Below are 16661 nucleotides of genomic sequence, written 5' to 3' on the forward strand. Positions count from 1 at the left end.
TATAATAAAGTTAAGTATGTTTGTATATGCAGGATTCATTATTAAACATAAATTTTAGAACACAGCTGATAGGTCCAATGGGTTCAAATGTAGGCTATATTTAGTTTAGTTTTATGCAAAGGAGGCATAGAGAGAGTAGAAGAACTTTGTGAATATTAAGATAGCTCTGATATGAATGATGTCTAATGCATCACACCGTCTGTAACACAGCATGGATGCGCAGTGAAAATACATGCGAATATGATGTCACCGGTAAAGAAAAAAAGACTATAAAAAGGAGAAAGAATATGATGATGTAAGAAACCTGAAGAAGGTTCGAGATCACATGTATAACATTCGAGATGATGTTTGAGACATGGGTGATCTCACGGCTGTAACAATGAGGAAATAAATGTTGTACAACAAAACAAGCGATTTGAAGTTCTTTTCTATTTTTTGTCCACTTTGCAACTGAGGCCACAATGTGTTGGTTCCTGGACAACATTACACATCCATCAATTTATACACACAAAAAACAAGTAGAATAACAGGTTCCCATATTCTAACTGTATTCTTAACTGAAATTTAAACCTAGTACATAATTTCAAAACTAGAGTGTCATTTGCGGTTTTCATGATTTCTCCAAAGTTCCATGAATATAAACGAGTTGGTCATTGGTAGTGTTCTATACAAGCACTGAAAATCAAAACAATCATGCAAACATGGGTTAAAAGGTTTTATCTTTAAAAAAAAAATACCTGGAAACATTCAAGACTTAAGAAAATTTTCATGCAGACGTTGGTTAAAAATTATTTTTTTATTTGTAAAAATCATGCATGGGTTATTTTTTTGTGGAGAAAATATTCTACAATATGAATAAAGAAGGATTAAATAAAGAAACGAAATACAAACGAGTAAGAGAGGGATTTCCACCACCCCTCATCATCAAAATGAATAATGTCTAGGCCATTTTTGAAATGCCACTCTCTCTATTAACTGCAGTATGTAGCTTAGTCCAGTGAAGTTCTAGGAGGTCCACCCTTTCAAGGTTTGTCTTTTGTAACATAAATGAGCAAGAGAGAAAAGAAAGAATATTGTAAAAGGTGAAAGGTGAGAAAATAAGACATTTTTATTTTTAATTTAATTTTATTTTAGAAGTAGCTGGAGTAAAGATTTTGAAATTAAACAAAACACTTGTTTTGTTCCATTTAACTACAGTCGAAGTTCTCAGAAATCAAGGAGCCCCTCCCTGGCATTAACACCTGATCTCTATATCAGATACACAGATATTCAAATATTCCAGTAAATTTCTCCTTTACATCTCAAACAGTGAGTTAGTAAAGAATAGAGGAATATAATTTCGATTTAAATGTTATTGTATACCTTTCTTGTGGTCTCTTGGTCTTACTGGATTCCAGGATAAGAATTCATCTAGTCTGGTGGAGTATCCAACTTCATGTTTTTACGTGTGGTAACATCACTTGGAGAAGGTGCACCATCCCTATTAAAACTAGTACTGGCTAGCCATAAAGAGGCTATCTTATTTGGGCCACAAATCCTGTGTGATTTGGAATATTTAGACAGAGTTTATTTGTAGGGGAAAGTATCCTCATGCCAGGTTGTTCTGACAAACCGCTGTACAGAGAGACGTTAGACCCTCGAGGATAGTGTCTAGTATGCATTCAAGTTCTCTCCTGTTATGTATGTTCATATGACAGGTGTTATGGCACAGTTTGTTCAACTTTATTCGGACAGATTTTTGCCTCCACCCTATTTTATTAATGAATTAGCATTTATCAAAGTAAAAAAACTAATTGAGGTTAATAAATGAGATGGATCGATTGTTAATCAAATGATGAAGAATATTATGAAAGGATTGAAAAATGTATGAAATGAACAAAATTTGATTACTTTAAAGGACCGTTTATGATGCTTCACCTTATTCCTTACAGTTTTTGACGTTTCACCTTATTCCTTACAGTTTATGACGCTTCACCTTATTCCTTACAGTTTATGACGTTTCACCTTATTCCTTACAGTTTATGACGTTTCACCTTATTCCTTACAGTTTATGACGTTTCACCTTATTCCTTACAGTTTATGATTCCACATCTGATATCAGAAGTCAGCAATTCTTGAAGTTTTTTAAATTTAGTTTTTTTGAACCAGACTCTAGAGTCAGATTTGTCTTTCTGCTGGCACCCTATTCTATATAGTTCTGTTTCTCGCTCACGTTTATTCTTATATTACCTATTTATAAATACATCCCCAATTTTAAGCTAAAATCTAGACCAGAAAATTAAAATTCCATCTTCAATATCATAGGATGTAAAATATGGCATTACTGCAAAATTTGTCAAATTGCAGAGGTTTTGATACAAACTTCAATGTGGAACATAAAATTCTTTGGTTATACCAAAATGGTTAAACACATGCTTTTTTTTTTTTAGTATAAGAGAGAGAAAGAACAAAAACATGCTTACAATATACAGTAGAACCCTGGGATATGGCATTAATCTGTTCCAGGGTTGGGATCGTAAGGTGTAATTACAAAATTTTATACAGTACATATTAAAAATTAACAAAATACAGTACAATATATAATACACATGTATATAATAAAATAAAATTATAAATAACACTGCAATGCAGGGCAAATATGGTAACCAGGGTCCAAAAAGACATTGTATTCCATATCGTAGCCTGAAAAAACATATCCTAAGGTTCTACTGTATAAGCACACCTACATTTCAAACATAACCATGCAAGGACACACCCACACTCTTACAATACCTTACTAATTCAAACACAGAAATACATACTCACATCCATACAAATAGAAATACAAATAGAAAGAGAAAGAAAAATATTTAGTACCTTTGTGTCCAGAAGCTTTAGAAGGAGGGGGTGGAAAAATGAAATTGTAATTACAAATATATTCTTCATATATGTATATACATATATATTAATAGTTGATGAACATTGGCTTTTAAAACCAGCTAAAAATTTGGATTTACACTTAAAGACAGTGCTCACTGCCTTCTCAATAAAAATGTAAGCAAAGCATAATATTAGTCATCTGAAGGATTGCACTGATAGTGTGAAACCAATGATCTTGACTAATTGAAAAACACTTTTTGCAATTGTTATATATATATATATATATATATATATATATATATATATATATATATATATATATAATAAAGTTAAGTATGTTTGCATTATACAGGATTCATTATTAAACACAAATTTTAGAACACAGCTGATAGGTGCAAAGGGTTCAAATGTAGGCTATATTTAGTTTAATTTAATGCAAAGAAGGCAGAGAGAGAGTAGAAGAACTTTGTGAATATTAAGATATCTCTGATATTTGAAATTTTAATGATAGATATTAATCATCAATTAATAAATATTGCCCAAATTTTAGTTTCTTTGGAATTTATAGGAGGTTATGACATGGTAGGAAATATGTGGTGTTCTAATCTATTTATTATTAGATCCCATTTTCTATTTAAACTGACCATTGTTTTAAAATTTTTTTGTATATAATTTTGGTACAGTTTATTGTCTAAAAGAATTTAATAAACGTGATTGATATATGACATTTTGTAATTGCTTTTAAAAAACAAAAGATATGTTGTCATTCTTCATGTTCTCCAAAACTCTCCATGTCATCTCAATTGGAATTGCATTGATTTCCTCTGTGCAATGATACAGTTAACAATTTCTTATATCATCAGTTTAATGTCCATTTTACATGTGCTAGGCAGCTTTCAGAAATTAATTCCAAAGTAATCTACCTCTGTACAGGTTTTTATTTATTGGAGCAATCCAGCTAAGTGTGAGCTACTCATGGGAAGTCAAAGTCTCAGAGTAAAAAGTTTTTGCAAATCATTTATGAAAAATGAGCATTTGCTGAAAATTTCAAGAGATTCAATTATTATGGGATTGTGATTTGGGGAAAAATGGGGTTTAGTCATTTTTCAGATTTAGTTGAATAATTTTAATCAAGAAAAACTTTTTAAAAATATTTTCAGAGTTTACAAAATGTGAGCAAAACCTACTGGAAACACACTTGGAGCAAATTTTGACATAGTAAATAAGTAAAAAAAAAAAAAATTTAGACCTTTTGACAATTGTTCCTCAAAATAGATTTGGAATACTACATTTTTTTTTTTTTACATAGGGATTACCACTTATCAAGGCCCAGAGACCACTCGAGGATAAGGGTTAAGAGTGTACAGTAGTCAATTGGACAATATAGTAATCGTTAGTAATGGAAATTCGGTAAATTTGTTAACTGAAGTGGAACGGCTCATCAAGAATATTATTCTAAATCTATTTTTGAGCAGAATTGACAAAAAACTTGAATTTTAACATTTTTTGTCTTATTTCCTGTGTTGAAAATCACTCAATGTGTTGCTGCCAGGTTTTTTCTTGATTAAATTTATTCAATTTTTTAAAGAGATTCAACGTACAAATGTCCAACTTCTTACTGTATCGCATTTCTGAGATACTGCTAACCAAAAATAGCTTCAAATTCTTTAAAAACAAACAAAAAAAAAAAAAAAAAAAACATGTTTCCAAAATTAAAAATTTCATAAACTGAACTACTTGAGCTAAAGAGATGAACTTTTTATCAGATGCTCATTTTAATACTAATGATTGGAAAAAGAACTTTGCCATGAGTGGATGATATTTAGCTGGAATGTTCCTATCCCTCTTTCTTTCAAATCTATCCTTATTTCTGCCCATGTTTTCATTGGCCTTCCTATCTGAACTGGTTATACTACCTTAACTGTTCTACATCTGCTAACCCAAGAACTCTCATCCATTTTTTAAATATGACCAAACCAATGAAATCTCCTGTTCTACACACAACTCCCTATACTGTCCTGATTTATATAATTCATAGATGTAGGTATGAAAATTTTTATATCCCACCATTGTTGAATAGTGGAACTTGTTTTGTTAATTACACATCACAGTATATAAATTTGACTTGTCACTCTTTCTTTTGGTTGTAGTCGTTTTTTGTTTCTTTTAGTTGTAATAATTGAAACAAAAAAAAAAAAATTACTACTCCATTATTTACTGTGGGCTGCGTATTATTCTCTTGATTTATTTATTTTTTCAAGTCCATTGAGATGATTTAATTTTTTTTGCCATACCCCATATGTTGTGGAAAAGATAAAAAATATGTACATTCACTTCAATATTTGACACCTTAGAGACTCTCTATCAGTGTTCTTAACAATATCAGCTTTCTGCCATAACATAACTTCTTGTACACATGAGCTTAACTTCTAACTTAATCCCTAAAATACACTTTTCTTACTTAAGGCTACACATAGTCATAAACATCTTTTATCATTACAAAGATTCACAGAATATAATGTTAAAAATATGTCAAAATTATTTACATTTTTATATTTATTGCTGAAAATCCATTAAAACCAATGCATTCCTGTTCATTTGTAAACATGCTTTGTTATTAATTGAAAAATAATTTATTTGTAGCCATTTGAAAGTTTAATTGTATTTAACTTTTAAATTATATTTAAAAACAAAAAAAATAATATTGTAAAAAAAAAAAAATTGCCATAGTTACAAAAAACAAAACAAAAACAATATGAAAGTAAAACCCCTCACAAGCAATGCAGCATAAGTGCAGTTAGTAAAAATAAAAATCTTTTTTATGCATTAATCGCAAGCTACAGCAAGGTCTACAATGCTGGATTTTTTGTCACCACTTGGCTTAACACAGGCGGAGGTTAGTTTTACAGAGATTTACAAAGTGGAAATAAAATAAATGACTTTTATGTTGAATAAAAATTTCTTTTCTTTTTGTCTAGTTCTAAGTTATAATTGAGAGTAACAACATTTTGAAAGATATCTTCATGCCTATATTAAATTAAATGCTTCTAAAAGCGTTGATATATCATAAAACAGACCAAACTTTAAAAAAAAATTAAAAAAAAAGGAGCCAAAAATTTGTGGATAGGGGTGTGGGTGACTTACCTGCTGTAATGTGTCTAGGATAATCTGTCTGTTCTTTTTTAAGGTATTTAATTTGTTTTCGTATAATTGTCGGCGATCAGGGACAACAGCCATGAGGTTGAACCAAATATCATGGTATGGTTCTCTGTATGAAGACAAAAGAAAGTTTATTTAAATCATTCAAACTAAAATTCTTATTTTCATTGTCAAAAAGAGTCTATCACGTGTATAAAGTGTGATGATATATGGCAGTAAAACCTAGCTAGTGAGAATTGAGGATATGCGTTGCATGGAGAGAAATGATATGAGAATGATAGGATGGATGTGCAATGTTAGATTTGATGACCTCAGAGAAAAATTAAGTCTGTATACAGTAGAGAAAAATGCCACATGTCTGTTTCAAGATCATATATTTTCATGACATACACAATATCAGCAATATTAATGAGGAGGCTTTATCAGTGTATAAAAATTTCAACAACCAGACTGAACAAATTAAAATGCATCCAACATTCATTAAGTTAAATAAATATTCGATGCATTTCAATTTTTTATATGTGACAATGTTCACACGTATTAATATATAGATTATTATTATTTCTGTATAAACAATGTCTACCAAAGTGATCAAAGAAATGAGGACTTACCCTCCTGTACCAGTACCAACTCGTTTCGAGATCACACGGCGGAATTTCTCAGTCCAATCTTCAGTCTCTTCCCACGGACCTAAGGAAGTGACATAAAACAGATACTAAATAAAAATTTTATTCACTAACTCTGGAGTTAGTGTTATCATTGGACATTACAAATACAATTGAACACAACAATAATAATGATCAGATACTAGTATCATTATTTCATATAATAAACACCTTAGCATAAGAATATTAATGATAATAATGATAGACAAAAAATAATTATGATAACTGCCTTTATAATAATAATTTTTTCAATGATTTGCTATGTACAATAACTCTCAATACCAGTCGTAACCATGTTAGAATAAGCACTATTATGTATCGGTAGTAATCACATAATAATCGATCATAATCACTTATGATAATTACTGCCATATATGGTTTTAATCATCTATGATTTACATAACAAAAACAAAATACCAACATTGTATACAAGCAACTGTTAGACACAGGTGTATGCAATCAGTGTTCAATCACTTGCATATATGTCAGCTAAACCTCCCATCTTTCAAGTTCAGGATCTCAGCTAAAACTGACTCCGATGTCTTTGTCAAAGGCTCTCTTGCTGATATCCTTTTGTGATCAGTTGCTGATCTCTTAAACAGCCAATGTCTCCTGAATATATCTACTCTATCCGAAATCCTATACATCCAGCTTCTCTGCTTACTTCCATCAGAAACTGATATCTCTTTATTTTTGTTTTATAATATAGGAGATTTTTCATCAAGAATCTCTCATTTGCTCTTCTGATGAAGATTTCAAGAACTCTGTGTCTCTTCCACAAATGTGGAGGTTCAAATTTGTACATAATAAATTATTCTGCAAGAAGAATGCAAATATACGGTTTTCAGGAAAAAAAGATTAGCAATGAGTGCAAAAAAAATAAGCATGAAATTTGCAATTCAAAATTGAACAAATATTGTCCCCACTCTGTCAAGACTCTGGTGACCCCTTAGGAAGCAAGGTTTGAAAACTTTGATTTCTAAGGGATCACCAGTTTTATTATAGGGTTTTACATAAATATTTTGTAAAAATATGACAAGGTCGACTAACCATGGTCAATTGGGTAAGGTTTCAGGCCATCCAACTCAAACAGATGACCATTGATGGGGACATAGCTGACAAAATGAAAAGCTTCCATGGTACGCACAGTTGAAATTCCTTGTTGCTTCTCAGGCAAATGACGAGGTTCTGGCCTGCAGATGAAAAACAATTTTAATGAAGAAGTTTAGATTGAATTTTACATTTTGCCGCCACATTTTTAACAAAAAAATAAAAATGCGATTAGTTTTTTCATATGATTGCACATCAACAGTGTACAAATACCTGGGGGGAAAAAAAAAAGAATTTTAAGTGATGATTGATGTAATGTAAAATGATCACCTGCTTCCTGACCATAAAGCATTATTGATCATTCAGTGTAAAACAGAACAAGTAACTATTTTTTATTCTTTTCAACATGGCCACCATCTTTTAATTAAAATTAAAGACGGTAGGGAAGACAGTATGAGTGAAAGGAGGCGCTGTGAGGTGATGAAGGGATGGGAGGAAGATGGATGTTTGTGTCAATCATGAATGGAGGGAGCATAAATTGGTATGAGAAAGGTCAGTTATTGATGATGGTGTGAGTTATGCAAGTAAATTGTCTTTTTTTATTTTGCAATAGCATATCTTATTTGAGTCACCCAAATTAATTTGAGTAAAATATGTTTTTTTTTATTACTAATATCTGATATAGTTTAAATTTATACAAGTTGAAATGAATGTTAGTAAAAATTGTTTTTGACAGATTCCACAATATGATCTCAAAAAATGTCTTTTTGTCGATGAAGAATGAGACGATTAGATATTTTCATCTTATCTAAAAGTGTGATCAATGAATGCAAGCAAATCTCCCACAGACATATTTGCCTGTATACACATGCCAGCTACAAATGGAGTTGATTAAATGAAAATGTATTTATCACGAGCTTGTTGTTTAGCTTCACAAACTATAGCATAAAAGAAAGTAAACATACAAATAATTAATAACAAAGCAGTTGAATGCACACAGTTTTAATAAAGGCAAAAAAGCATACAAGAAATTACTTACAATCACTACATGGCAATTTCTCAGTAGGAGTTAGACCGAGACCTAGTTGGTCTGTTCTGTGAACAAGGTACCAAGAAAGAAAATTTCATTCTCAAATACTATGATCTCACGGGAGTCGAGATAATACCACATATTCTCATAAGAGAATTGACTCTTTTCACAAGAAGCATGACTCTTATTGCAAAATCCCATTCCCCACCCAAAAAGATAGTTTTGAAAGGAAATAACTTTGTTGCCCCTACACCATATCAGAGATAGATTGAAATATCTGTTATGAATATTACCAAACCCTACTGAGGCAGCACTCACCCTAGACAAGTTGAACTGGCTTCCTCCAAAGTAGGAAGTTCCATGGAAATATCAAATTCACAAGCGGTTCCTAGTCAGTTGTATATCTCGCTCAAGAGAGATGATGTTAGGTTTTGCAATTCTTGCAGGGAGGTGTCAATGCCCTCCTGCATACAGTGTTATAAATATTAAACAAAATTCTTACCTGGCATGGCTGTTATGAGCACGGGCAAGTTCGGGCATATTTCCAATGGCGTGGCCTTTGTCCTGAGAATAATAAATTTAGTTCATTCTTGTAAATTGGTCTTTAATAATGGTATGCTGATTCAAGAGCAAATGTCTTTAAAATGGCGGAATATATTGCTGTAACAGAATATCCTACTCACTTTTCCTATGTGAGCTTGACTATTACGGAATTATATAGAATGACCATCGCATTATTTGGTCTTGCTTTGGAGATTAGATTTTCTTTCTCCGCTATCTCTGGTCAGACCAGATTGTGTACTGAGCATTCTCATGACAGTTTATTAAACCTTACTACTTCTATACTGGCTCATAAAAATTTGAAAGCAGGTGTTTTTGTTTGTGATACTATCACTAGGAGATTGCCTTATAGAGCTAATGAACTCTATCCACATTTGGGGTTTTCCTTCTCCTAGATGTATTGCCTTCACTGCAACTGAGGAGCTTCATCTACTCTTCTATGGTAATCGTCTAGAATATCAGAGAGAGGCCAACAGGTGTTGTACATTGCTTAAGTGTGACCTGGAACTGTGCAAAGAGGGGCATTCGGCTCCCCTGATGATTTATACATACCTAAAGTATCTAGTATTCCCAACCAGTTACCCATCAGAGGTTTGTAATGTCTTAATATTTGTCTATCCATTCATTATCCTTTATATTGCAATAAACGTTTTCTTTCTTTCTTTCATTATTGTTTTGGTTGTTCCATCTACTGGAATAACAAACTTGTACATTGTAACCTTTTTCAAAAGATACAACATAAAAACACACAAAAATATTTCTAAATTTTTTTATATGAGTATAAATAATTTGTATTATTTGGAATAATATTCTCATCTTAGTTGTTATACATGCAACATTTTTGTTGATGTAATCTCCAACCGTCTTTAAGTGCATCATGGATATATTGAACAGTGGTTAACCATGTACAAATAGAAAATAAAATACTAGCTGCCTTTACTGTCAAATTAAAAATTAATGGTGACGATTAAGATTTTTCAAAAAAGCAGTAACAATGGCTTTCTAAGTAGACCTAGTATAGAATTTAATACAATATGGAAACCATTAATTAAAAAAAAATAGTAACACTATACATTTTTATGCACTAAACAACCACTACTTATCAAGGCCTATAGGAGAAAATAAATATGTAATACTTTAGCGATTTGGAAGAATTCAGCCTTTTTTATTTAAAAAAAGGCTGATATATCACTTTGATTATCTTTGCTTAAACTTAATATTTGGCTGCAACTAATTTGTCATTAATGTCATTAGATAAATATCAAATTGTCCATCAGTATATGTTAAGGATAACCATTGTAATCTGTTGCGATATGTTTATGTATGAATGAATGAATGAATAATGTATCCTATCTGTATTGTTTTCTTAGGAAACCTGCTCCCATCATCTTTAGGGATGATGAAGAAAAATTAGACTTGCCTTATGACCTCATCCCGGATTTTGACCCAACTCCAGAGAAGTTACATCTATATAAGGCTCTAGCGATGTAAGCAAAATTTTTTTTTTTTTTTTTTTTGCATCCACAAAAATTGTAATTAATATTCTGTACTGTATTTTATTACTAATTTTTAATGCTATATCCCGGGATTCTACTATATTCAAATCGTTTTAAAAATATATATTTTGTTTCTTATTATAAAAATAATTGTCAACTAAATAACTTTGAAATAAATGAAAAATGAGTCGATAACATGCATGAATGGTTTTAATTTTGAAATAGGTACAATCTTAATTTGTGGCACGCGGTGATCCCAGATAATCTATAGTTAGTTTTTTGCACTTTCATGATTGGATGATCTCGTTTTTTAAAATGTGTTTGGAAGGTGATAACATACACTAAAAATGAAGTTACAAGTGTATTATTATAGCGATTGAACCTCAAGTGTATTATTATAGCGATTGAACTTCAAGTGTATTATTATAGCGATTGAACTTTAACAAATTTTATCATGAAAGTAGATTGAAGACTTACCTCAGGATTCATGTTTTTGGTGAATTCTTTGAGTTTGGACAAAGTTTTTCCATGTCGGACTTTGTCATTATTTAGGAGGATACTAAGGAGAGCATGAGTGGCACATGAATTTGGGATGACCTAAAGAAAAATCAAAAGAAAAAGCATCATTTATTGGTTCTCGGTGTTCATCATAGATGTCATGTTTCTGTAACTGTTATTCTGTTATTCAATTCTCCTGATTTTCTGAAAATTGATTCATTAGTCACGTTTAGAAAATTTTTGATGATGCTATATCATGCAAAAAAGGAACAAAACCAGATTTTCCCCAAAAATTTAGTTTTTACAAAAGTTACCTAAAATTTTCTTTAATCTTTACTTAAAATCAACCAAAAGATATGATTACCAATCCGAGTGTATGGTGACTAAATGAGAAAGAAAAAGGTGAAAAAGAGGACAAATAGAGGAAGGATTGGAGTGAGGTGGTAGATTAACACAGAGAGGAAGGCAGTAAACTGCTCATAAACATAATTAGAATGAGACTTGAATGGGAGGAATAAGTAAAAAATAAACCTAATGAGTTTGTTGCTATCATATTTAAAACAATTTCAGACACATATGTGGGGTTAATAAGAAAAGTATTTGTATACAACATAATCATATTGACACAGCAGTTCTTGCCAGATCACTGAAGTTAAGCAATGATGAGCCTAGCCAGCACCAGATAGGGGACCATTTGGAAATATCTAGTTCTGTATAGGGCGGCAGGGTGGAAGCATTTCCATACCTCCGCTAGTCAGTAGAAGACTCTTGTGTAAACTCAAGTACCCAGTTAGCCCCCGATCAGAGTATGTGAAGTCAGGGAAGATTGGTGATGGATGAACTGTTGAGCAGCTTGATGGTGTCTTCCAGAATTAGTCAACTCTTCATTGTTAGGCAAATGATACTGATTGAGGTAAAATGGCGAAAACTATTCACTCTGTAAGCACTGCCCCTATATTAAGTACTTGCGACCTACTAACATACTATACAACAAAGAACATCATGGTGAAACGGTCCAAATGCGAAGGAGACTGATGAGTCATGATCACCAATATCTGTGAAAACATACATGATACATGAAAAAGATTTTCATCCATTTGGAACTACACATTTTCATACTTAAGAGATATACAAGTTATCTTATAGTCCTAAATACTTGCTCTGTATATTAATTCTTGAGGTCCAGGCATTATATTGATCTTTTAGGGATCAGTATATTCTTGAAGACAACGATTTTAACTTCAATGTAGATTTTATTTAACAAAATGGATATTTAACTCCTTAACTAACAGTTGCTTTTGGGCTAACATCATGGGAGGAGGATCTTAAGGTCCATCATTTCTTAAGACTTTACAGGATATATAGCTTAGATAATATTCCAGCGGCAACTCAATTTAACATTAATCTTAGAAGTACATCTGTCACATGGTTAAACTGTCCAAACTGTCTACTTTTTCTATTACATTCTAGCTGATTTAAAGTATTTCCCTATCAATAATCTCATATGATTGACAAGGAAATATAAATTGTCTATGGAGAACAACTTAAGAAGTATATTATTGTACTCAGGATTCCTCTCTCTTGGACTATATCCAAGATATCTCACCTTGAATCATACTAACCAATGAAATGCACTCTCTATTTATGGAAACTAAAAATATAACATGGGAGATCAAGAAACGAGATTAAGTTTATTTCCTGGCTTTCGATCCAGTCGAGCATTGCCCAACTAACTTTCACATTATGTTGTTCACATAACGGGTAAACAGTAGCAATGCACATGAAAAAATTGAAATTGCTTAAAATATCTCAATAATGGCATACATAGAATGAGCTTGATGATCTAAGAAAGAATCTTTAAAAACATTTAAATCTGACTAATAATAAAGAAGTCGTGACTATTTTTGTGCCTCACACGTTAGGATATTTTTCTCTTTTCAAGACCATATGCATTTTGTCACATACTACTTTTCCAGTAAAAATGCTATATATTTGTTAAAACAAAAGATTAAGCAATGAAAGTTATCATATAAGTGTAATTTTGTGCAAGGAATCTTAATATGGCACTGAAAGTCTCAATAGTTTCCAAGTAATTTGCAATAAATGCATATAAATATGCTGGGATAAAAATTCTGTATATCCATTAAAAAAGAAGTCAGCAAACTTAAAGTTGAATTGTAATGGAAAATGAAACCTAATACTAAGACTGTTTCAAAATGAATATATTACAAAATTTCTTTGGTATTATTGTAGATTAACACCTGCTAAATCGTCCCTACCTGCCTCCCCAAAATATGTGATCCTTCCCTTCTCCAGGCAATTACATATAAACACACTGAAAAACTTGGCAGAAAAAAAAAATTTAATGCAAAATAATTCTAGATTTTAGGGCCATTCTTACGTTTTAGGCAGTCTTTTTTCTATGGGAAATCCTGAGTATTGTTTGTTTTTTTTAAGATGATTATGTGTGGTTTAAGATAGTTTGTACGATAGGGCTTGCCACCAGGATTTAGGACTAGTGGTAGGATTATGGAAAAGTTGCTATTTTGAAATGGGTGCCATTAGGACTTGGGGTTAATAGTAAGGTTAAAGAAGATTTTTTGGGGATAGAGTTTGCCACTTAAATATAAGGTTAATGGTAAGACAGGTTCAAGGGAGCCACTTTTGAGAGTTGGGCTTGTTACTCAAACTTAGATTTAGTGGTAGCATAATTATATATATATATATATATATATATATATATATATATACTAACTTTTCAAATTGAAAAAATATTAAAAGAATTTGGAGTACTAATTGCTCTAAAAGGCAAGAATGGCTGGAAAATGGGAGATCATTCTACATTAAATTTATATGAGAAACTGATTTCCCTTTACTTTAAATTCAAAATTACTTCTTTTTTCCCCACTAAGATTTTTGGGTATTCACACAATCTCCTAAAAAAGTAGAATCTTATTTTGTTTTTTTAAATTAGCAGCTAGAAAGACAGTTACTACTACAATTAAAGTTTGAAAGTTAAGCATATTTGAAAACCAATGTTTCTTGACGGAACCACTATCTTATAAAAGAACCACAAATCGTATTCATTTTAAATCAAAAAGTGTTTTTTTCGTTGTTGTTTTTATTTTAAATAAACTTGTAAACATAGTTCACAAAACTTGTTGATTTCAAAGTAAGCAGTTGACAGCAGCTGTTGCTACAGCTTATAAACAAGCAGCTTCTCGCTTATAACTGAACAATCAAGTTGAATTGTTTACTTTCGCTGAAAAGAGGTTAATATGGGGGGGGGGGGGTAATTACAAAGTGTGGGTACCAAAATAAAAATCAACATAGAATTATCATTTTAACGCATAAAAATAAAAACACTGATTTATTTATTAGTTAGGGTACAAAAAATATTTACAAAAAAATGTCAGATAACTAAGACAACAAAAACACAAATAGAACAGTATACTTTGTATTCTGACAATAAGTGAGATTGATGTTTTTTCTGATTGTTTTACAAATTTCATGATGAAATTTCTCATAGGAGATCGGTACCGAATTTTTAAGTACCATGAGAATAAAAAAAAAAAAATATCCATTTTATAGAATTAATTTTATCATTACTTTCTTAAAATCTTTTTAAATACATCCTGTAGATTATTATTTATAAAGTATGTGAAATAATATTCATTTCCGAAAAAAGATAGTAGTATGTTGAGGTACAGTTTAATCAGACATTAAAAAAATGAAAATATTGAAAAAAGTTTAAATTGAATGATGTTCTCAAAAAAAAAAAAAAAAAAAAAAATCATTTAATTTCATCCAGTAGTTTGTTTTTTTTACAGTGAAAAAAACAATTTGTTATGATACTGAGCAAATGGTTTGATTTTTAGGAAGAAAAGCTAGTATTTAAGATGATGAGGGAGTGTCGGTGCTTTAAATTGAGTTATCTCCCCGTGGCATGTTCAAAAAATTCAAAGATGTCTACCTGTCATAAAAACGTGTTTTTCTGCTGTAAAAAATAAATAAATAAATAAATAAATAAAAAAAAAACTACTCGATCAAATTAAGTGAAATTTTTTTTTTGAGATCTTCAGTCCAAAACAAATACGTACAATATAACCTTTTTTTTTGATATTTTCATTTTTTATTGTCTTGACTAAACTGTACAAGTGCCTGTAATTGTCTAAAGCGTTTTATGGTTGGTGAGTATTGCTATTAAGAGTTGTCTTGAGAATCCCTTTACAATTATTGTGTTTCCCCAATACTGATCAAGTCATCAAACATTGCATTTCTCTTTATCGTTTTGGACGATTAATATATCTTTTAACATAGTTTTCCCATAGTACCACATGTGTGATTTTTATCCCCTTTAATTATCACATTTCATTATGTCGCTTATTTGCTTGTCCTAAAGAAATTACAACACACAAAATGGCAGGCTTCAGGTTGGAAAAGAAAGTTTAACATATGTGTTACTACAAGCATAAAAATACAACTACGAAAATATTTTTATTTTTCAACTGCAAAGGAATATGTTACATTAGTAAAAAGAATTGAGTAAAATATGGGAGTTTGGAAAGAAAAAAAAAAGGATATTCGTAAGTATTTCAAACTTAGGTATGACAAAGCAATAAAAATGGTGTTTCAAACCTGTTTAGCAAAGAATATACTGTTGACAGCTTTTTCATCCATTAGGAAAGATTCCTCTTCGGTATTTGTTTTTCGCCGGCATCGTCTCTCTTCGATCCATCGGAACAAAAAGATAAAACCATAAACAGGTCTAGAGTAAAAGAAATGAAACGAAAACAAAACTCATTTAATAGAAAAGAGAACAAAGATGTATTAGGGGAGTGGTTACCAAACAGAATCAAGCATGACTGGTATGGTGAGAGGATTGAATTTAGAAGCATGTTAAAAAAACAATTTGTAGTTGTATTATTCCATATACAAGATATTGTTATATATTAGCACTGCCAGGGCAATGCAAAGTAACCTAAACGATTACTATTATGATTGTTCCTATTTACAATGCCTCCCCACGGGACAGAGTTAGACACCAGGGTCGTTTTTTAACGTGGAGAAAAGATTACTATTATGATTGTTGTTGACATTTAGAAAATGTTTTGTTAGCTAAAATATGTACCAGGAATGTTAACTTAGTAAAATGGAATTTTAGAAACAGTTAGAAAAATTACACAATAAACATAAGGTGATGACTTGAGCGTTATGTAGCATTACTCAGTAGTCACATGATCAGCGAGAAAAACGATAGTTCGGATACACATTGAGAGTCTGCACAGAGAGTTGGAGTGAGAACACAGGACAGACAAGTTCTTGTCTGGGAGGGAATTGTTC

The 16661-nt window shown here is 31.2% G+C and overlaps 1 protein-coding gene across 2 annotated transcripts in view; it reads right to left on the minus strand.

Moving 5' to 3' along the window:
• LOC145296176 (ubiquitin carboxyl-terminal hydrolase BAP1-like) overlaps positions 1 to 16661 on the minus strand; it is a 41763-nt gene that overhangs the window by 13371 nt on the left and 11731 nt on the right. The window contains exons 4-10 of one of the 2 annotated variants that reach the window (XM_080142387.1): positions 15957 to 16086; positions 11298 to 11417; positions 9266 to 9327; positions 7734 to 7876; positions 6630 to 6708; positions 6004 to 6127; positions 2857 to 2871 (exon numbers count right to left, since the gene is read on the minus strand). In XM_080142387.1, the coding sequence (XP_079998513.1) occupies positions 2857 to 2871; positions 6004 to 6127; positions 6630 to 6708; positions 7734 to 7876; positions 9266 to 9327; positions 11298 to 11417; positions 15957 to 16086 (673 nt within the window). The remainder of the gene's footprint in view (positions 1 to 2856; positions 2872 to 6003; positions 6128 to 6629; positions 6709 to 7733; positions 7877 to 9265; positions 9328 to 11297; positions 11418 to 15956; positions 16087 to 16661) is intronic. The other variant, XM_080142392.1, reaches the window with a different exon arrangement.

Source organism: Euprymna scolopes, chromosome 2 (genome assembly GCF_053919585.1).
Source record: "Euprymna scolopes isolate OS-2025 chromosome 2, ASM5391958v1, whole genome shotgun sequence".
NCBI classification, from domain to species: domain Eukaryota; kingdom Metazoa; phylum Mollusca; class Cephalopoda; order Sepiida; family Sepiolidae; genus Euprymna; species Euprymna scolopes.